General features: G+C 34.1%; 3 protein-coding genes and 1 long non-coding RNA gene across 6 annotated transcripts; 2 read left to right on the forward strand and 2 right to left on the reverse strand.

The window, feature by feature from the left end:
- Positions 1–182: 182 nt before the first annotated feature.
- LOC105841313 (uncharacterized) lies at positions 183–8,096 on the reverse strand. Of its 2 annotated transcripts, XR_009973835.1 has the most exons (3): positions 7,554–8,096; positions 7,135–7,456; positions 183–360 (listed from the first exon to the last, which is right to left on the reverse strand). It is a non-coding gene; the product is annotated as an uncharacterized LOC105841313 (long non-coding RNA). The 2 variants fall into 2 exon arrangements; XR_001139510.4 differs by lacking the exon at positions 183–360 and having other exon boundaries at positions 6,340–7,456.
- On the forward strand, positions 2,599–5,446 carry LOC110384855 (uncharacterized). Its single transcript, XM_038012831.2, has 3 exons — positions 2,599–3,799; positions 4,790–4,858; positions 5,059–5,446. The coding sequence occupies exons 1-3, from the start codon at positions 3,569–3,571 to the stop codon at positions 5,233–5,235; spliced, it is 477 nt and encodes a 158-aa protein (XP_037868759.1). The 5' UTR covers positions 2,599–3,568; the 3' UTR covers positions 5,236–5,446.
- On the forward strand, positions 6,380–13,892 carry LOC101743067 (acidic leucine-rich nuclear phosphoprotein 32 family member A). 2 transcript variants are annotated; one of them, XM_012688566.4, is made up of 7 exons: positions 6,380–6,680; positions 8,494–8,870; positions 9,302–9,387; positions 9,722–9,856; positions 10,698–10,769; positions 10,853–10,981; positions 12,636–13,892. In XM_012688566.4, the coding sequence occupies exons 1-7, from the start codon at positions 6,627–6,629 to the stop codon at positions 12,710–12,712; spliced, it is 930 nt and encodes a 309-aa protein (XP_012544020.1). In that variant the 5' UTR covers positions 6,380–6,626; the 3' UTR covers positions 12,713–13,892. The 2 variants fall into 2 exon arrangements, with proteins under 2 accessions (XP_012544020.1, XP_004924026.1); XM_004923969.5 differs by lacking the exon at positions 9,722–9,856 and having other exon boundaries at positions 6,393–6,680.
- An 862-nt stretch (positions 13,893–14,754) lies between these two features.
- Positions 14,755–21,099, reverse strand: LOC101742823 (origin recognition complex subunit 2). Its single transcript, XM_004923968.5, has 8 exons — positions 20,642–21,099; positions 20,359–20,526; positions 19,842–20,060; positions 18,902–18,990; positions 18,267–18,437; positions 17,568–18,099; positions 16,909–17,142; positions 14,755–15,036 (listed from the first exon to the last, which is right to left on the reverse strand). Exons 1-8 carry the CDS (start codon positions 20,688–20,690, stop codon positions 14,837–14,839), a joined length of 1,662 nt encoding a protein of 553 aa, XP_004924025.1. The 5' UTR covers positions 20,691–21,099; the 3' UTR covers positions 14,755–14,836.
- Positions 21,100–22,888: the final 1,789 nt, after the last annotated feature.

A 22,888-nucleotide genomic window follows, 5' to 3' on the forward strand; every position in this document is an offset into this window, starting at 1 on the left:
GTACAAGGTGTTTGTTTAGTGAAATTAATACCTTTAGCTCCCTTTAACAAAGACAACCTAAGGACATATAATTGACTCGGGTGATAATGAGATTCACTATTTAAATATCTTAAATGTAAAAATAATATAACCTATAATAAAGCATAGTTGGTTATTTTAGTGAAGTATTTTCTGTAATAAAATTATTAAGAGAAATAATATACTTTATTGGAAACCAGCACACAATTATCATTCAAAAATAGTCAACAGGCAAGTACAATTGTAAAATAGGCGGACTTAACGCTAAAGACGAACTCTTCCAGACAACCATGTTATCTATCAGGTGGGCTGTGAACTCGTCCACAGAATGAAGCAAAAAAACTGGAAAAATACAGCACGTATGTTACGGTCGATTATTAATCGATTAATTGTTAAGGTACTAATTAATATATTATAAGAAATATCAAACAATGTCTAAAAACATTGGCGGTAGAGCGTCTTGTGAGCCCGCACTTATTGATATATACCACCGCTCTGCCCATTTCTGTTGTTGTTACTGGAGCCCATAGACATCTACAACGTGAATGCCGCCACCCGTCCTTAATATGAGTTCTAAGGTCTCAGTATAGTTGCAACGGCTGCCTCACGTCCAAACCGAAACGCATTACTGCTTCAAGGCAGAAGTAGGCGGGGTGGTGGTACCTACTCGTGCGGACTCACAAGAGGTCCTACCAGCAGTAATTACGCAAATAGTTTTACAGGTTTTGATTTTTCTTCTTTTGATGTTATTCCTTCAGCGTGGTAAAAACTTAACAGCAGACGGGCTCGTTCATGCTTCTATGCAATAAAAAAATGTCGATAACGAAGCATGTTTATGATGTCATTTAGATTGTTTTATTATTTAAATTTATAAACTTTGTATAAGTACAAATATTAAGGACAAATAATAATATATGTCATGTCTTGCCGAATTATTTAGTTGGTAATGTTTACAGGAGCATAGCCGGATGAACTTAGCTTATTTATGTACCACATATCTAATGCAATTTCCACCTTAATAGGTATAGCATTGCGATAATACTTCGATTTTGTACTTTTAATTATTATTCTGTCAATTTAATCGATTGAAAAGTAATAATATGAAGTAATAATAATAAATTTGTAACAAATACTTTGTCTTATAAAAAAAATAACAAACTCGAATAGTTTCATTATATTTAATGAATACATTTTATATTTTATATATATTTAATTAATATAACTTCTTTCGTAACGGTTAGTAGTCAGTCGGTCTGTCGGTATGTGCAACGAAACTGTCGGTTTATCCTGTCATTGTGAAAGTTGTGTGTGTTGAGTTTCAATAATTATTATTCAAAAGGTTTTATTGACTTTTTATAAACTGAGTTCAACCAAATCCGAGTGATGACGGAACCTACCGCTCAGCCATCCCTGACGTGTGCCAACATATACATATTGACCAATTTTTCAAGTTCAGAAAACATTCAAAATTAAATATAAAGTCAGTTTTTGCTCATAAAGTTGGTCAATTAGGTTTTTCGTAATAGAAACGACTTCTCTGAAATATTATCTTCATTAAACTGCATAGTTTTGTTACAACCTTTAGTTTGTTTTACTTTATCCTATTTACTTTTAACGGCCGTCTGGTGTAGTGGTAAGTGACATGGTCACTACACAAGGGGGTCGCGGGTTCGAATCCCGCCAAGGGAAGATATTTGTATGATAAATATAAATGTCTTTTCCAGGGTTATGGATGTCTATTAAATATATGTATGTGTATAATAAAAATCTTACATTTATATCCGTTATTTGGTACCCGTAACACAAGTTCTTTACGAACTTATCACGGGACCAGTTAACGTGGCGTGATTGTTAGTAAATATTTATTTATTTATTTTGCAACTTTTACAAAATAACTATAGATATTTGATTTATATAGTGAAATAATTATTCCGATTTGAAAGGTAGATAGAACAAATGCTAGTTCAGAACAATCGACCTTAATTAACCACCACCTCAAGATTAGTGATGGTATTTGCGATGTGTCAGTTGACTCCGGGTAACCACTTAAGACAGGGTGTGCATTGATCTTTTTTCCATCTTTTTTTACTATCGAAAACGAGTGTAAAGCCCAGCTGATACTAAGTGATCGCCCTCGTTCTTGAAGGTCGGCAATACCAGGAGCACAACCAAGCTTGTGCCTCACCTACAGCAACAAAAATTAAATATGTCCGTTTCAATGCATACTCGAGACAGCAATAATTCTTTAAACGATGTCATTGCCTGTCGAAAATCAAATGATTAATGCAGAAAAATATATAATTTTTATTGTTTAAATTGAAGCATTTTTAATAAACAGCTGCAGTACCTATTTTTTTTAATTTTCTATAAACGCAACATACACATAGTTTTATGTATTTACATGATGAATTTTCTATTACATAAATATCAGAAGTGATATTCTTTTTAAATTGAACACTAGAAAAACACCAATATTCGATGATGATTTTTCTCTACATATAATCAATGATATTTATGTAAACCCAAGAATAACATACTACTCAAAACAAAATAGGGGCCACTTGTTTATTTTAACGTCGGTAGTGCTAATTTATTTTTTATACATTCTGATGGCTTATTGTGGTGTTACATACCTTAAATGTCAAAAAATTCTTTTTGAATATTCCAACAGCATATTTTTTTGAAAATTAAGAAGTTTTTCATAATTTATTGTAACCGTTTGTTTCTGTCCGATTTTAAAACCGATTTCAAACTCATTCAAAGTGAAAATTCTGTCAAGAACAGTTTGTTTTGTTCAACTAGTAGCTGAATTAACGTTTTGAGAACCTTACGCCGAGAACTCGACGACATATGGACTTACTAATCGTAACCAGAGTCTTAACATTACTTCAAGGACACTCGTAACGTTCTGTGGCGTCGCAGGTGAGTTTTTCCGGGCGAGCGATTCATAATGCTAGGAATTGATTTCAAGAGGCCGGGAGACTAAATAGAAGACGGGGATCTGGCAAAATTCGAGCAACTACCGTCCGCTACGTGCGCTTCACTGCCCACAGAGAAGGCTCTGTCACAGCCCGCTCCTTACAAAATCGTTTGCGGCAGGCGAACGGATACACTTGTTAGTGATCAAACCATTACGAATTGGTTACATGAGGACCAGAAGTTCTCCAGGAGACGCGTAGTATGGATTCCATTGACTCGTCGTACAAACCGATTGTTGTCCACAAGACAGCATCTAGCCTGGGATATTATGGATTGGAGGACAGAATTGTTCACAGATTAGTGCAAAGTCAATTTTTTTGTGATGACCGTCGCAGTAGCGTCTAGAAGATTGAAGGTGAGCGATTTTCAGATGCACACATGCATGAAAGTGGCAGGTTTGGCAGTCCCCAGGTTATAATGTGGGGAGAAATCTATATGTCAGGCAGAACCGAGCTGGTAATACCTAATGAAGGCACAATTTCAGCTCAACGTTACATAGAGGAGGTCATAGGAACCCTTGTGGTGCCGTATGCACAGAGAATCGACGCAAGATTCCATTTGATGCTCGATAATGCTCGCGCTTATATATATAATTATAAAAAATGCGTATGCGTATGGCGTATGCCACAGAGGAGCAGATGACCGTGCAGCATTCGTATCTCTGCTCAAAGAATTGCGTCTGGCTTTCGAAGGTGAAGCCAAGACTTCAGGTCAGCCCCGGCTCCTGCTCACCGCCGCTGTACCGGCGTCGTTCGAGGCGATCGCCGCTGGATATGATGTACCGGAAATATCGAAATATTTGGTGAGGACGATTTTAACTGTTATGAGAAAAACATCTTGTAGCTAATTGTCATATAAATGAACTAAGAACTGAAACTCTTCCATATTAACGCCATAAGCTTATTATGATATGTAATACTTCAGAATGAATAAACGTTATAGATTTAATTGTGTTTTCTGCGATATAATAACAAAAAAAAACATTTAAAGCCTTTACATTTTTTTCAATTAATATTTCAAACAGACTTATCTATACTTCTATACTAATATTATAAAGAGGAATGATTTGTTTGTTTTTTTGTATTGAATAGGCTCCGAAACTACTGAACCGATTTGAAAAATTCTTTCACTATTTGGAAGCTACACTATCCCTGAGTGACATAGGCTATATTCTTTTTTTTTTTTAATTAGGGATCCTTACTAAGACTCCAATAATGTAACGCAAGGTGTAAAAAAATTACCTAAAATATTCTTTATTACATCGCATGCGCTGCGATAACTATTGATGATAGATTAAAATAATGTACTACACCTTTGCTTACTGCGTACTTGTAGGGTATATGTATGACTATTATAGTTATGCCGCAATAAGTGTTCATTTATTTAAAAAAAATAAAACAACGTCAAATATCGTTTTTTATAATTTATAATTGCAAGATTTTTTATAATTGTGGGTTTACTGGTGGCCCGGAGGCCTTTCCAGTTTTACAAGGACAGGTGGGCGAGCAAGGGTTCAGACAGAGCAAGGGCTCAGCCAGTACACGGAAGCTCTGACTAAATAAACTCAATGCCTTTTGTTTTGTATGTATGTCCTTTTTACGAAAATTAGGATAATAATAATATAAAAATATTTAAAAAATTGATAAAAACAAATATTATTTAAAGGAAAATAAAAGTTTATTAAAAAAAAAATTCAAACTATCTTTATAATTTTCTATTTTTAGAGACCTGACGCAAATATAAGGGTTACTGTGTGTGTATTATAATTTTTTATTTTGAAATTTTGTTAAAGACCCGAGCGAAGCCGGAGCGGGCCGCTAGTCACCAAACTGCGGTACTCTCTTTACTGAATGACAGAAAGGTGAGTGATTTCTGCCCAAGATTTTTTTAAAAACTAAAGAGCCTTAAAGTTTTTAAATGATAAAGGTTATTCTTTACATGTATATTTACCAAGAAGACGTCGAAGAAACATAAAGAACAATTACAATCCTATCATATCATACTCTTGTTTTCAACAGAATATGTATTAAACCTAAATTGATGGCGCAATTATTCTTACAGGACTTCATAAACGTGATGACGTATGACTTCCAACAACTAGGACCACCAGAGAAGCGAGAGAGGGGGGCTGGGCTCTGGCTTGCAAACAATCCGGACCTAAATCCCACCGAACACATGTGGAATTTATTGAAACGCAGTGTCCGAAGCGTAAACCAACCCGTGTCCCGTGTACAATGAAAGAAAGATAATCAACGTGCTAAAATCAAGCTGGGAACAAATTCCTCAAGAAACAGTTGTACACCTTATGGAGGTGTACCTTCTGGGCTTAAGAGTGCATTGGAAAATGAGGAGGGCACACCAGATATTGAATAATGTTAATTTTTAGGAAAAGTTGCATCAAAAGATTTTTTACTGTTTTGCTGTTAAAATTAAAAATTAATCAATTTATCTAATCTAATCATTTATCAACCCCTCAACCTCAAAAATTCATGAGAACACTGAAAAAACAATATTTCGTAGGTATATTTTACATTTTCGTAAGTTCAAATGACGAGTTCTCTTCAAACCGGATTGCATGATTGATTATTCACAATATTAAACAGATGGTACCGATGCGAGCTCACAACCCCTGCTTAAGTTGGAAAAAGAAAATTCGTAGCTCATAATGCTGGTGCAATATCTTTCTATGCTATATTTGCAATTCTTCCTTCTATCTTTGCGATTATATTTATTTAGTATACATAATATACTCGTTTGTCTTGGTGATTCTAGGCACATCATGAATTACTAATTTAAAAACCCACTTATTGCCACTAAGACAAATGATATTAATTTCGTTAAAAAAGAATTAAAATATTTTATTGTGTTCGGACGATGGTACGACCCTCCTGATTTTAAGCGGTTACTGGAGCCCATAGACACCACTAACCTTGATAAACCGACCGACCGTATATACACGTAATATGTATATATAACACATTCCTTACATACGTAAGTATATAATATGATCATTATAATTTTGAAATCCCAAAATATTTCATTTCAATTTTAGTACATAGAGAGCGGTGACCACTTCAATCAGCTCAGCCGCATACTCATTATTGCGCTTTAGGACAATAAAATAAATACTATACATATTACGTACTATACACACTGATGCATTTAAGTATCTTATTTTAATTCCTATATAAACATGTAAGTAGTGAAGTATAAAATAATTGAAGGAAATACATACAACATTCATATTTGGCGCCTTTAATGAGGCAGTCTGACAACTGCGCAGTTGCACCAACATTGAACTAATATCTGATTTTTCACATTAGATAAATTGAAAACAAACTGTTAAACAACAAGACAAATTTAATATTACAAACCATTTAATTTTTTATCAATATATTACGGGGCTCAATACTTCTTGTAACACAAAAAACAACAAAATTATGATAAAAGTTGCTCAAACGAACACTATCCGGTAACACTGTTTAGCCACCAGACGGCGCTACTAGTTCGACGTCACTCGTGTATCTATAATTTCCTTCTGTTTTGAAACCCAAGCTTAGTGATTTAGTTCCTTGAGAAATAATTTGTTGGCGAATCTAAAGTTGTTCAAAGTGTTAATTGGTATATTTATGAACATGGAAAAGAGGATCATCTTGGAACGCAGAGGGAGGGATCCTTCACAGGTAAACTAGGCATATTTTTCTATTTACTGGAATGTTTTGTCGATACGTATTTCATCAGTATTTATATGTAACATGTAAAATTATGTTCATTGTCAATCAAATATTGAAAATTTTGGTATTTACCAGGACGTAAAGATGTCTTTCAAAAAATAACAACATAATAATGGATGTGGCGTTATTATATTTAAAATTATTGGCCATTACCGATTGTTACGTTTCATTCGTGTGCATATAATCTTACCATATTTTATAGAATATGTATGTATAAACTTGTTCTTTAAATCACTGATTGTCTCTTTCTTGGAAGTTTTTTATAAATAAGTATACTGTGTACCGATTATCCATTCCTATTGTAAATATTCACTTATTGAGGTTAAGTGTCGAAACTTGTAGATGTCGTACGTGCTATAGAGCACATATAAAACAAATTTTAACATGATAATATTGCACTTACAGAACCTATGATTAATTTTAACAATGCTTCTATTCCTTTTATTTATTGTAATATATATTTTGATACATATTGAAAAGACACATTGATTAAATGTTGTCAATGTCAGTTGTATTTTCTTATTTTTGTGTATACAAAAACTCAAGACCCACACCACGGTAATGAAAATGACCCGAGACAGTAAAGCCTTCTTTTAAATGTTTACTTCTGAAATTGGAACATTACTTTTTTGTGGTACAATATCACACATCGTTAGATCACCCGTAAACTTTCATTTATAACTATGCATAATTTCGCGCCCTTTCACCGTCTTGAGCAAAGAAACCTAAAACGAGGGAAAAACCATTTGAGCTAAAATATGTTAGTTAATCCAACATTTACATTGTTTTAATAAGTTTTTCTTTCATCCCATCAATACCTACTATATTGCACCGCGCATAATTGACGCACGCCTTACCAATACAGCGGCCATTTTTATTGCGTCGCGATGATTCGTGTCATCCGCCATTGTAAAGTGAAAAAAGAATACTATAACAACAAAACCATAGCACTTCATACGTTTATTATATACCCCATGAAGTAACTATCACGTGTTTTTAAATTTGCAGTGAAAATTTCGCCAAAATAAACACTGTTTTACAATTAAAAAACGAACTACGCCTATGTCTTTGACAACTTGCACCGGTTTGACGTCTCAGTCAGCTAGACACAACTTCGATTAAGACCATACAAGACAATGATATTACTCATAAACTAATATTATACTGTATCTCAAACGTATTTCTTTCAATGTACTAGAAAAATTGAAAACATATTTTAACAATATACTGCCTTTTTCATATAATTTCTGGACTTAGTTCACGTATCTTTAAATACATCGAAAACGTCACTAAGGTTTAGCGAAACAGAGTAACGTTTGGGTCAAGGTAGAATCCGAAACACGTCAACAAAAAAATAAAAATAAAAAACAATAATACGTATAAAAATTTTATTGTATAGGTAGGAAACACAAACTACCCATTATTATTTACTGCAATCAATTGAAGGATCCATGCTACGGTTTTATTTTGTCCTGAATTATTGGGAACTATAGAAAACTAGATGGCGCTATTATAAAGTTTCCCTTGGCTTCTGCTGTTTCTGTTGTTGCTCTACTCAAATAGATCAGTACCTATGCTTAACTGTTACAATTGAGACTTCACCTCATGTGTTAAGGTGGGTGGATCCATGAATTTTGTGATTTCTATGAGCTGTGGTACCCCTTATCACTAAGTGGGCAGTGAGCTGTCACACATCTTTGCAATATGAAATGCATAATTATGATTGATAATTATAATGAATACTCTTTTCTTACAATTACAGGTGAAAGAACTGAATCTGGATAACTGCAGGAGTACGAACATAGTTGGTTTAACAGATGAATATACAAATTTACAAATACTGAGTCTTAACAATGTGGGTCTCACAACACTCAAAGGTTTTCCGACCCTGCCTATGCTCAGAAAATTGGAACTGTCAGACAATAGAATATCAAATGGACTGACTTTTCTCAGTGGCTGCAAAAAGCTTGCACATTTGAATCTTTCAGGAAACAAAATTAAGGATTTAGAAACCCTGAAGCCTCTTGAAGCTTTCAAGAATCTGAAGAATCTTGACTTATTCAATAATGATGTTACTAGCATTGAAGACTACAAAAGTAAGGTGTTTGCTATGCATCCATCACTAAAATACTTAGACGGGTAAGTGATGCACAATGAATTTTTTGTTTCTTAAATATAAAACTGAAAATATGGCGGTATGACTCAAATTAATGTACCATGGTAAAATTCAATTTATATACAGGATGTAAAGATTTTTACTGAAATGAGAATAAACCATATTAATAAATTATCCAAATATTGGCATAACTATTTTTTTTGAAATGCAATATATTTTAAAGCAGCTGATAATTGTTAGATTTTTATTTGTATGATATTGTATGAAAGTTAAATTAAATAGGTATAATATAAAGTTTTCTAAATTTATTTTCTGACGTCCTGTCTGGAATATGTTCCAGAATACTGGATATTATCAGAATAGTTTTTTTTTTGTAATTCAAAAATTAAATCATAGCTGTATGCTACTTTACTCTATGATGGAAAAATGTCACTAATGTTACCTTTTTTTATAGTTTTGATAAGTATGACCAAGAAGCTGATGACAGTGACATAGAAGAAGAAGATGAAATGAATGGAAACAATGATAGTGATGAGGATGGTATGTACCAATACTTTAAACGCTTTAGATTGTAAAATGTTGATAATGCTTTAGCATTCATTCATTGTCAACCTATTTATGTGAACATAGTTATTATCATGAAATATAAGAAAGGAGACAGAAAAATCCAAATATAAAATTGTTATAAGTGAATAAAACAACAAAGTTCATCCTATAGTTATTTTAACTTAATTGAAACTTAATTATAACCAGAAAACAAAAGATTTTATAATTTTCTCATTTCCTAAAATAACAATACAATTCAAGCGAAACCATCATAGAAAATTGTGCAACTATAATGCAACAAATGATATTGTTACATTGGTAATTACAGATTTGGACATAGATATTGGTTCATTGGTGATTGATGACAGTATAACAGAAAAGCCAGAGCATGAAAGAACCACTTTACCAATGATATTGTACACGGTTTATGGTCTACTCTTCCACATGAGTTACCTTTTGAAGAGTAAGCATCACTGTTTGTGACCCACAATGTGAAAGGAGAGTGGTTTCTTAAGACTTTAAAACTAAAATTATATTTTGTTCAAATAAGATTAGCATTAAAACTACCTAAACAATATAATACATCAGAACACTGAATTACACTAAGTATCTTTTAAATTTTGCATACAATGTATATCATCAATAGATTGAACTAAAGAGAATAAAATGAAAACTTTTTAGTGAGAAATTAGTATTATGCTAATATGGAGATGAAATGATCATTTAAATGTTCCTTATAACTATTTTAAACATTGTTTTCTTATTGAAATGCTTGCCTATTGTGACCAAAACTGATATATATATATATATATATAATAATCTTAAACATTGTGGTTACATAAACCATTCTCTAAATCTCGAGGCGCACACGAATCAGCTTATTAAGCTACTACTGTATAAAAATCAAAATTATAATATATAAAAACATTGTCAAACAAGTAAAGCATTAATTAAATGTTTTAAGCTCAAACTTGCTGTAGTGCTCATAAAACACTAGACATTTAATCCAGAAATTATTAAATATTGTAAAGATGATCTTTGATGGTGTAGTAGATGACTGCAGTGTTTCCCATTAATAGAGAATTTTGTTGAGATAAAGAATGGTGAATCTGATGGGATGATCACAGTCGGAAGAGAATCTGATGGGATGATCACAGTCAGAAGAGAATCTGATGGGATTGTTTGAAAACATCACAATTGAAACTACATTTGTTAGACAGGATTGATAAGCAGCTACCCTATTCCTAATGTTTACATAAATATTAAATCGATTTCCTCTTATTTTTCGTAATTCTTTGTTTTAGGATCTGATGAAGAAGAGGAAGAGGAAGATGAGGATGATGAGGATGTTTCACTCTGTGCAGTTTATAATGCGGGTAAGAATAAAAAAAAAAAAATTTCTGTGTGAAGTCTGCATGTTTTGAAAATAAATTAAATAAGACTTTATAAAAATTTGCAGAGGAAGAGAGTTCATCTAGTTCAATATTTGAAGGCAGCGATGTTGAAGAAGAAGAAGAAGTGGATGAGGAAGATGATGAAGGAGAAAACAATGCTGATGGTGAACAAGAACAAAATTCGAAAGGGCAAGGTATGGAATAACCCCTGTATTTCATGAGGAAAAGTTTTTTGTACCTAATCGCTAGTAGCTTTGATGGACTATTCGAGCCTTACCTAACTGGTAGGCAAGCTGAAAGTGCTGAGCTTGAGTCTTTGCTGAAAACTGCCTTAGCAAGAGCAGTGCTTCGCTGAATCCACCACTGGGTCAATATCATCCACTAAGATGATGAGATGTTAGATGTGATGCTATGTTTAGATTTTATTAGGGTAGTAACAATTTTTGAGTAATTTTTAAATAGGTTTCTTTTATATAATACTAGTCAAACTCGATCACATTGCTTGCTGTAATTATTGGTTAAGAAATTGTTTTTTTTTTTAATTCTATTCCAGCTACTAATTTTATTATACTATTTTGTGATAGTACTATTCTGATATGAAATTCACATAAAACCCGTAGAGCATTTTTGGCTTAAATGGTGAAAACATCTGTCTATCCTCAAAACAAAAGAATATTAAGAACAAAACGGAAGAAATAAATCTAATTAGATTTACAGCTGTCTATAAGCTGCCATTATATATAAATGAATTTGAAGAAGAAAAAATCATCTTAACATTACCTGCTCATTAACAGTGTAATTAATGACACATTCTTGGGAATAGGTTATATAAACACTGAATCCACTATAAAACTGACATACAATAGAAATTCATGAAATATTATATCTTTGGGTAAAAGGCTACTTGGTTTAAGCGACCTTCTGTTTAATTCGCATAATTTATCTTTGTAATTAAAGGTGCGTTTTATTTGATATTAGCATCAGCAGTTTGATGTTTTTAATTGAACTTGAATTAAGTTTACTCCTTTCAAATAGCTGAAGAATTTTTAAATTTAAATGTCTCCTGTAAAATGTCGCTTAAACCTTTTCAAACATAAAGCTTTTCACGACGACGTTTTTCCAGTTTTTTAAACATATTAAATTAATTTGTGTCCATAGTTATAGAAATAGAGTGGCCAGGTTGAGAACTATGGATCTCTGATTTGGCGTTTCGTGTGGAGTTTTGTAATCATATTAATTAATATTTTTGTGATGTTTGTTAGTACAGGATAAGGCAAATGATTTATCCATGTAAAAATACATTTGATTTCTTCTACTTATGCCATTGAAAAATAAGTATAATACATTTTCTATACCAAAAATTTGTATTCTTAAAAGCAGCATCATAATTTTTAAAAACATGAATATATAAAAGACAATAGGAAGATAAATTCTTAGTTAAGTCATTGACAAAAATGTAAAAAAAAGTGAGAACTGTGGGGCACTTCAATCAGAAATCAGAAGTGGGATTAAATGCGGTGATGTAGATGATAATCATTATTATTAGATCAGAGAGAATCAGATAAAAGGAATCTTGGCCCATTTAATGATAACTTCAATTAGTAATAATCATAATAATAACTATAAATGTCAACTAAAAATAACTATATTATTTGTTGTAAATACTTACGACCTTGCAAAAATTGTACTGGTACTGGTACATGCATCCATATGCATGTACTGCAGTTTCCATAATGCAATCTCTTGATTTAGTTCACACAGGAGAGCAGGACCATAAATGCAACCCTAAAAGTTTAAGCTTAAATATTAAGTGTACTTAACGTACTTAAATAAATTTTCATGTTTTAGATGGAGATGCAGATGGTGAGCCTGAAGAAAGTACTCGGGGTAAGAAACGGAAACATGAAGATGATGATGAAAACTGAAAGTTGCCTTAAGTGGAGTTATCGTACTAGTTTGTAAGTGTACAGCGATCCGATGCATCGGACAATAAATTTGATCACAGTCTCGGTACATTGCAATCATCCAAGTAGGCTAGTTGTCATTCATGAGAGTGATACGTCACCATTTGAGGCTCGACTCACTTTGCTTTCATTCTAGTGCAAACTCTGTTTATTCAATATAAAATGAAATATTTTCTATCATTGATTAGTGTTAATGTTCATTGTGTGAAATATCTGTAGTTTGTTGTCTGAAGTTGATGTTTTGATTAAATTGTTTATGTAATCTTTTTTTAATATTCTATTGACATGCTTAATTTTAGCCTAATCATTGAAACTGAAGTGCATGATATAAATATGTATAATCTAGCTCTCATATGATCTAAATTTCTGTTTTATATAAGTTAGATTTAAGCTGAGAGAAAATTAAATTATGAAAGTATTTAAGCCCTTTCAAACCATTAAAACACAATAAATTATAAGTTATGGGCTTCACCTACATTATCGACCAAATTAGACTGAAGAAATTGATAAAAATGGAATGGGAATTACTGGCATTGTGTCAATTTGGATATAGATAATAAGTACGTTAAAAAAATTGCATACAATACCATTTGTTGCAAAAATCATCTTTTTAACCATGTTTGGTCTTTTGTCTCACTTTTAAAAATCATCTTTCACCAGATTACTGGCCTGCAATAAATAAATACCTTATATAACAAATATTTACTATCATCCAAGAGTAAAATCCATTGATTACAATAACATCTTCAGTAGGTATATATATACAAGGAGGTACCATAAAACTTAAAAAAAGACTATGAAAACCTAAAAGTTGATGTTAACAAAATTAACTGGAATTTCGAAAGGGCGTTATGTGAATATCATAAAACAATTAAATTAGATAAAACCTTTGAGTTCAGAGAGTATTTTTCTACAATATTTTTAAATCTAAAATGAGCAATGCACTTATATCAATGAAGTGTTTGGTTGATGCATCATGGTGTATGTGCCAGATATGTTGAAGAGAATTTTAGTTAATAATTTTATTATATTATGTAAGTCATTAAGTTTAAGTAATTTACAACTTGGTCTGTTGATATATATTATATAATCCTATTAAGACTTTATTTCTGGGATTGTAAAATAAAAATTAATAATAGTATTTGTTTTTTTTTGTTTATGATAAACTTTTATATTTGCGTATCAGAACTAATGTCTATATTCCAAATTTAACCTTGACCATAAATGGTTCAGTCTGACATTTTTCCCTAATTCCCTAATTTTTCATGTTAATGCTTAATATTTTTATTGCATAGACTGGTGGACGAGTTGACAGGCCACCTAGTGTGAAGTGGTTACTGGAGCTCATAGACCATCTACAACGTAAATGTCATCACCCACCTTGAAATATAAGTTCCAAGGTCTCGGTAGTTACAACGGCCGCCTCACCCTTCAAACCGAAACGCATTGCTGCTTCACGGCAAAAATGGGCAGGGTGGTGGTACCTACAAGTGCGGACTCAAGAGGTCCGACCACTAGTAATTACGCAAATAATAATTTTGCGGGTTTGATTTTTATTACCCGATGTTATTCCTTCACCGTGGAAGTCAATCGTGAACATTTGTTAAGTACGTATTTCATTAAAAAAATTGGTACCCGCCTGTGGGAATCAAACAATCGCATCGCTCGACACCAATGCACCGCACGTTTTATCTCTTGGGCCACGACGACTTCAAGAGCTCAGTGATTAGTGAAGTCCATTGGCATCAACAACACAAAAGCAAATGTTAGATGCCCTTGGTCTGTTAAAAGTCAGAAGCATGTGGAGTAAAATTTTTGTGTTTACCTTCCATCGCCTCGAATGAAATCCAGTTCCTCGAGAGCTTTGAAAATAATTTTCAACGATAGACATCGGCTTATGCTTCTGACATTGTTCATGTCATTGAGCAACTGACTACACACTATAAGATGAATTATAGGTAGATGAAATATTGGCTGTTAAAAATACGAAACATCAAATAAGGTAAAGAAAAAACAGACTTTTTTTTTAATATTTAATAAATTAAAACTCATGCTTGCATGCGGTTATGTACATCAGTCGAACCGTTAACTTGTTTGCTGCTCTAAAAACTGTTGTAACAATGCATTATTGATTGGTATCATTAAGTTTTCACTGCCGTCAAGAGTTCTCTTCATTTTAACGAGTTTGTGGTCTAAGAATTCTGTCAACTGTGCTCTGAGAGCTAAGTCAGAGCTGACCAAAAATTGTTCACGGCATTTTGAATAGAGATCCTTAAATGGTAGTCCTGCAAACAAAATTTCAGAGTTACAGGTGTTCACATTAGACCATAACCCTTATTTTACTAGGTTATCTTTCACTAAGCTGTATATTCTCCAGATAGAACATATCGCTTAGGTAACGGAAACGTTTCAAGAGTAGGACGCTCAGTAAGACCGGTGTGACGGTTATTTTATATTGTCGCGTATAATATTTATTGAAATAGTTTCATCAAGATTTTTATGACGACATAAATAAGTAATGACATTACATTAATTAAACTAGTAGTAGCAGCAGCGTATACTAACGTACTAGTGTGACGTATGCTATTGAAAAAAAACGAAATGGTTTAACTCCTCGTATTACTATTGGAATAATTCAAACCGCTTTTAATCAAATTCCATCACGTAATTTTTTTAACTATAGTCGTATTTTCAGTCAGTTCTTGTTTTTTTTTTATTGCTTAGATAGGTGGACGAGCTCACAGCCCACCTGGTGTTAAGTGTGTTAAGGTCTCAATATAGTTACAAAGGCTTTTTTTTTTTTTTTTTTTTTTCGGGCCGGGGGCCGAACCTCCTACGAGGTCCCCGCGCCTAGGGGGCGCGCGGGGTATGTGAGACTCAACGATCTGCAGGTGTTGAGAGCAGATCGCGGGCCCAAGGATTTTAGGGCCCACCCACTAAACGACTCCCCTGCACTCTTACACCCGACGTCCGATCTCCGTCCGGGGTCAGAACCCGTTCAGAGTAGGGGGGTTCCCGCGGTCAACACTACAACCAGACACGCGGCGCCACCCCGAGGACGCCCGACCGACGGGTCGTCGAGGCGATAGTCGACGACCAACGACGTCGGTCTCCGCGGTACGGCGGCCCTACCAGGCCGCCCGGGCGGTGCCGCTGGTGTTCCGGGATACCCCGCTGGGCCAGAACCAGCCTGCCGGGTCGGAACGCGATACACCGCCGACCGGGTTGCTCTTCAACAGTATGTTCGGCGACGACAGCGACGACGAAAATGCGGACCGCATCGCAGTCCGCAGCCGCCGACGCGCCGTCCCGTCCTCCTGGTGCCAGCGCGCTAGAGTGACGGTAGCGTGCGGCGCAGCCTCAGCCCCCTTAGGTCGCCCCGTGACCATCACCGGGAGGAGACTGCCTCCTCATAGGGGCTGGAGCTGGACAAACGCCCTCCTCCGAACCCCGGCTCGACGGCGGCGGCACGGCGCCGAGAGGGAAGAAGAGCTCTCCCTCTCCCGTTCCGCCGCCTCCTTCCGCGAGATGGTGGACTCGCAGAAGTCGAGCATCGCCTGCCAGGACTCGTCGCTGCCGAGCATCGTAGCCACGACGGTCGGAAGCGACAAGTCCGGTCCTATTTTTGCAACGAGGACGCGGCGCTGCTCCGCGAAAGCGGTGCAGTACGCGAGCGTGTGCTCCACCGTGTCCTCGTTGCAGCCACTGCAGTGGTGGCACTTCGGCGTCGGCTCCCTCCGGGCGACGAGGTGCAGGTAGCGACCGAAACAGCCGTGTCCCGTGAGCACCTGTGTCGCTCGGAAGGTGAGACGTCCTCGGTCGCGATAGTTACAAAGGCTGCCCCATCCTTCAAACCGAAACGCATAACTGGTTCACGGCAGAAATAGGCAGGGCGGTGGTACCTAACCGTGCAGACTCACAAGTGGTCCTACCACCAAATAGTCAAATTGTCAAAACAAATACGATATACTATTTTTTTTATTTTCATATTTTATCTTAATTGTTTTGTTGGTTCTTATCCAATGGTCTTGCCTTTTCTTGCTACTGCCATTTATATCATGTCGTGACACATCACGTCAGAAATGGCACTTTAGCGGAAAGCCTATTTTTGTTTTATATAATAATACATAGTCATAAATAGTATTTACAAGGCTTACCTTGATAATGGGCTTGCTTTTGATTTGCTAATTGATGTTCAATAAGGATAGTGAAAATCCCTTTTGAATTCGATGTTAATGACTGATAAACGCTCCTGAGTGATGATAATTGTAGGGCGCCACTTTTGTGTGTCATTATAGAATTCTCGAAGGAAGTTTCTTCAGTATAAGGAACAAACGAAGTTACATCCCACCATGAAAAGTTGTATTTACTCAATTTAGAATAGTCCCATACTGAAAATTGAATTATTCTGCTTAATTAATCGTTTACGTGGTGTAGCGCTTTTTATATAACTTCAACGCTTGCGACGAAGGGCTCGGCGAGTATATTAGCCCACAGACACGGCCCACTCGCCGGATCTTCTCAGTGGTTTGCGTTTCCGATCTGATAGCAGATTCTGCGAAGCACAGCTCTTGCTAGGGTTAGTGTTAGTAACGTCGTCAGGTTAGAGCCCCGTGAGCTCACCTACTAGACCGGTGACAATGATATGGCCTCTCTAGATCATCAGCGTAGGTAGGAAAAAAACAAATAACTTCAAAAACTAAATTAAGTTTTTAGATTAATAATCACTTGCAAAAGTTAACTTAAATGCATATTTTAATCAAGTACTTTCTCATGCTAAAATTGAGCGTTTAAGAAAAAAAAGTAAGGTACTTACGTAACGGGGCATTAATATGATCGATCGTTGCAATGGTGTGCACATTCTTTATCTGAGATAGACTAGCCAAAGTAACTTGTGATTTAGAATTTCTTAACATAGGTCCATCGATGTTGTTTACTATCAGAAATAGGTCCACGCCATTTTCTGACAGCTGACTGTCAATCAATTTTACAACGCTGCCAATATTGGACGGTACAGTTGTATTCCCTAGTAGATCTACGACGATGCTTTCTAGGATATCCTTAATGGTGAGACTCGGAAAGAATCCATTTACCATTATACACGGAAACTTGTTCAACTTCTCAGCTTGAAACTGTTGGAGCAAAGTTCGTTTCGATCCTATGCCGTATAAAATAATACTAAAGTTTTCACTTAGTTCATACAGCCATCTGTCAAAGAGCTGTCGATGGTTATAGTTGAGCTCTGCTATTTTTTTCCTGTGTTCTGTTGATATATGTACAGTATCTGGAGAATTATCTTGAATATTCATGTTTTTCAATCTAGCAAGAGTGTGATCTGATGTGGCTATCTGTAATATTATAAATTTCTTTATTTAGACAATATCAAAGTAAGTTCAAATGAAAATCAATTAAAAATTGAGCTCGAATAAAAATAAAGCATCAACATGAAATCAATACAATATTGTATGCTGATAATTCAATAATTCAATTGGTATGAAGAAATAAACATACTAACTTTTTTACTAGAATTCATCATAAAATAGTTGTCAGGTTTTACGATGTATTCTGAATCCTTAATTTTCATTTTATTGTTCCTGTTTCTGGTGATTTGTGTTTTAACTGAATCTTTCCTCTGAGGTTTCTCATCTTCTACTGATGTTGATGATGATGATGAAGAATCAGATTGCTGCAGAAAATATTTTTATTAAAATAGTATATAGTATTTTCTTTGACATTCGAGAGTTGTAATCATTTAAAATGGTAATGGTTACAGTTTAATCACATGTTAAATAACACCTCAGTTGTCTGATGACCATGAAAACTCAAAGAAAGAAAAAGTTTTTCAGTCATTCTATCCTAAACAATAAGACGCCCAGTATATTTGTATCGGGTGGTGCTAAGTAGTAAGCAGGTACCAATTATCTAATGATATATGTATGTACAAACTTAACCCATGGCCATGATGAAGGAATAGCATCATACAATAACAGTCAAACAATAACAATTTACAATCTTTGTTTTTATTAATATGCAATTGAGGCATAGAACTCAAGGATCTGAGGATAAAAAATCCTGGCGTAGAGGAATTATAAGAGCTGGCCCAATTTAAAGTGGGAAAAGGAGTACAAAACTTCAGTACTATCAGTTTACCTCCTCATTTTCACTCTCATCTGGAACAAAATCACTGCTGCTTCCAGAAAAATCACCAGAACTATCACTGTCTACTTCCTGAATGATTCCTGAAAGAGATGTATGTAGTATGTAGATAACATTTGAGTGTACTCCAGTATATTGAGTATTTCAACAAATTTACTAAGAAAAAAAACTACCGGCTCATTACAATTTATGATCATTCTTAATTTGGGCCAACTGTTACAAAATCTTTGAGACTTCAACCTCATGTCAGGTCATTGGCATTGGTGTGTAGGTGGTCTCTTGTTACCAGACAATTACCAAACAGGCTCAAGCCATATAATACAAAAAAGGAAAACTCTGTCCTAACGTTAGTACTCCCAAAATTGCAGTACTTAATATGAATATAATAAACATCCTAGTGTTCATTTTATTCCTAGAGAACTGTATAACAAATATTATTTATTTCAACTTCTAATGTATTTGTTTTAACTTGCTTTTATACACGTATTTATGTTAAGAACTAAATTCTATTTTGAAATGATCATATGAATATCTATAACCCAATAAAACCAATTATTAACTGAAATGTTCAATTTTAAAAGTTGGAAGTTTTAAAAATTAATCAATATTAAGCTTTACCCCTATTTCTAGGACTTGCTGTGTATCTTTAAATTATTAAACTCAAAAATATTACTATAGTACTATTATATTGATGGGTGAAATCCACTTAAACCAAATGTTAAATAATATTATGTGAAATTTATCTTTGTAATTATGTTCTTTTTATTTGGTATTAGCATCAACAATTTCACATTTTTAATAGAACTTCAATTATGTTTACCCCATTCAACTAGCTGATGAAGTTTTATTGCCATGTTATTTTTTCCAAATTTTAAACTTTAAATTGGCTTTCAGCCTCAATATATACTATGTAATATATTTAAGTAATACTTACTTTTTTTTATTACTTCCCTAACATGTCTTGGAGTACCTGCTGCTTTTCTAATTGGGCTATGCAAATTTATTACTTTTTTAGGAGTTTTCAAACGTGTGAGTATTACTTTGGGTGAATTCATCATTGCTGATCTCACTGCATTCTGTAGATCATGCTTTGTGTGACGACCCTTAAATTTGAATATATCTTGACCCTCCACATCATCATCACTAAACAGTGCTGAAATTTACAAGAATGCAAAAATGTATTCCATTATAGCATTTTCTTGATTTTCACAAGTTGTAGACATAATTAATGTGAAACTAAACTATAAAAATAAGTATGTGTAACCAAATATTCAGCATTTTAAATTATTTTCTTTATAAATGTACTAAAAATTAAGTATGTACTTAGAATTTGATATATATATTACAAAAAATACATTAGGAAAAAATTTGCCTTTAAGAAAAGTTACTCATTCTCATTTTTATGTTGTTTAATTTCAAATTTAGATATAAACTGTACATTCAAAGTGTACCTCTGGGTTTCTGTGGACAAGAGTCGTCGATAATCTCGTCTTCTTCACTAGAAGTACTCACTCTACGGGGTTTCCGTTTAGAGGGTGACAATTCAAAAAAATCGTTGTATTTTTTCGGTTTTTGTCTAGTTCTCCCTGTTCGACGAGACGGGGTTTCGGGCAAATCGACTGTAAAAACATTAAAGATTTATTCCTATTGGCTTCATTTTAACTCCATAATGCTTAAGGCAATTTAATAAAATATTAGTAAAAAAAGCTGCGATAAATTTGTATTAAAATTTACCTGTCTCTGTTTCACTGTCGGATACTTTACCCTTGAGTTCACTTGACATACTTGTGGCAAATACTTCCCTTAAATTACTTTACTCCTTTAACAAATAATTTATTTGAGATTTATTAGTTACTTTTTAAAACAGTTGTAGTAGTAGCAAGTTAGATTTCAAACATTGCGTTATGTTCATAGATTATACACTTAATATATTAGAGATATAGGTTATGTTTTTGACATTGTTTAAAGTAGTAGTAGTTTTATTTTTTTAAATGGAAAGGCACCATACAGCCTAATCTTTTATATATATATATATTTTTATGAAATATGTTATTATGAAATGAAATAAAGCTGATTAATACGAAACATGGAATGGCATGAAATAAAATGAAAATTTTGAGACATTGATCAACTGGGATGAAATTAAATGAAATGAGATGAGATGATATGGGATGAAATATAATCTGAGTAAAATGGTGGTTGCTTACTGAGATTTTGTCATACCTAAAATGGAATTTTTAGGGATTGAAAGGTGAATGGGGAAAAAACCAGGAAAATTTTTCGACGCTCAATATTAGTTTTATATTCGTTGCAAAATCTTCCCTTTCTTGTAGTGTAATAGTAGAATGTTGAAAGTTCACAAGCAACTTTGAATATGCATGATAATAGCTGCTAACTTTAAAAAAATCGCATTTCAAATTAACTTCTTGTAGTGGTCATTATTTTAGTGCTAGAAACTTTGCTCTCTTTTATTTATTTGATAATAATAGGAGACGACTGTGATTTATAAACGTTATTCAGTATTTGAGCGATCATATGTTGTTATTGGTTTTAATGTTTTTTGATAATATAGAAATACATGTAAAAATCTATTATTTTTGGGGATAATGGGGACGTCTCAGGTACAAATAACAACGAATGAGGGGTCTATTGGGATGAAAATAAGTTCAATGGGAGTGAGTAAAGTATAAATAGGTACAGGTTTGTAGGATTGTCTATGTAGTTATAACAATCTTTTTTAAATGTATTGGTAAGAATCTGGTTTATTCATGATGTTTTTTTTTTTTTTTTTTTATTGCCTTTGTAGGCAGACGAGCATACGGCCCACCTGATGGTAAGTGGTCACCGTCGCTCAATGCTAGAACTTTTATTTAAAATTATCAATGCAGTGTTATTTTATTGTTTGACAAATATGTATATTATCAGTTACGTGTTGTTTTCTATTTTTAGATATGACTCGCGTGTACGTATCAAAGAGTGCAAAGCCTTATAAGAGATATGATCCCTTAATATTATTGCACCTATAAGTTATATCTGCCTGTACTTTTGTCAGTTTTTCAATGTTTTTTATTTATGATCACTTTGTTGGTGCAACTAAATAAATTAAAACCAGGTAGTGCCAGCCCTAGCAAATTTCTCTATTGACACTAATTTCGTCCCCATTAACTCCAACTTCCGGTAAATACGGGTAATCAATTATTTTTGCTTTTTTTGTTTAAGCTGGAATGTTAATTGCAGTTTTAAATTGGATAACAAAGATACCCCCAAGACTCAATCATTTTGACCCTGATATAGCATTAAATACATCAACAACTACCTTAAAATTGTTCAAAGTTTGAATTTGTCCCTAATCACCCCGTTTTATCGATACCGTACTTCATTGTCCTACCTCGAGGATTTGTCGAGAACCTTTATTCACTGTAAATAGGGTACCTGTTTATTATATATATTATAGAAATAGGTAAGGTCAATATAAGTTGTTTCTGATGGTAGACCGTCTGTCGTACTGGATTTAAACAAAGTTTAATCTATTAACTTATGTATGTTTTTCTGCCGCGTAGCGATTATGCGTCAAACACAAACGGAAGCATAGAGGGTAGTCTCACATATTATTATAGGGAGATTTTGTTACCTTACTCATAGTACATCAGGTGTAAATAATAAAAAAAAACAATACCTACATTTTTTTCTTTTATTGTTTAGATGGGTGGACGAGGTCACAGCCCACCTGGTGTTAAGTGGTTACTGGAGCCCATGGATCTACAACGTAAATGCGCCACCCACCTTGAGATATAAGTTCTAAGATCTCAGTATAGTTACAACGGCTGCCCCACCCTTCCAACCGAAACGCATTACTGCTTCACGGCAGAAAAAGGCAGGGTGGTGGTAACTACTCGCGCGGACTCACAAGAAGTCCTACCACCAGTAAAAATACACCTACATACTACATACTCATAGTTATAATATATATGAGCATTTCTC

Source organism: Bombyx mori, chromosome 9 (genome assembly GCF_030269925.1).
Source record: "Bombyx mori chromosome 9, ASM3026992v2".
NCBI lineage: Eukaryota > Metazoa > Arthropoda > Insecta > Lepidoptera > Bombycidae > Bombyx > Bombyx mori.

Bases quoted from the DNA above. Each gene is read 5' to 3' on its own strand.
- LOC110384855 (XM_038012831.2), top strand. From the start codon at position 3,569: ATGCTCGCGCTTATATATATAATTATAAAAAATGCGTATGCGTATGGC. The intron at 3,800-4,789 runs GTGAGGACGATT...ATTTTGTTAAAG, and splicing joins CGGAAATATCGAAATATTTG to ACCCGAGCGAAGCCGGAGCG. The intron at 4,859-5,058 runs GTGAGTGATTTC...TTATTCTTACAG, and splicing joins CTTTACTGAATGACAGAAAG to GACTTCATAAACGTGATGAC.
- LOC101743067 (XM_012688566.4), top strand. From the start codon at position 6,627: ATGAACATGGAAAAGAGGATCATCTTGGAACGCAGAGGGAGGGATCCT. The intron at 10,770-10,852 runs GTAAGAATAAAA...AAAAATTTGCAG, and splicing joins CTGTGCAGTTTATAATGCGG to AGGAAGAGAGTTCATCTAGT. The intron at 10,982-12,635 runs GTATGGAATAAC...TTCATGTTTTAG, and splicing joins ACAAAATTCGAAAGGGCAAG to ATGGAGATGCAGATGGTGAG.
- LOC101742823 (XM_004923968.5), bottom strand. From the start codon at position 20,690: ATGTCAAGTGAACTCAAGGGTAAAGTATCCGACAGTGAAACAGAGACA. The intron at 20,527-20,641 runs GTAAATTTTAAT...ATGTTTTTACAG, and splicing joins CGACAGTGAAACAGAGACAG to TCGATTTGCCCGAAACCCCG. The intron at 18,991-19,841 runs GTAAGTATTACT...CATCTCTTTCAG, and splicing joins TAGGGAAGTAATAAAAAAAA to GAATCATTCAGGAAGTAGAC.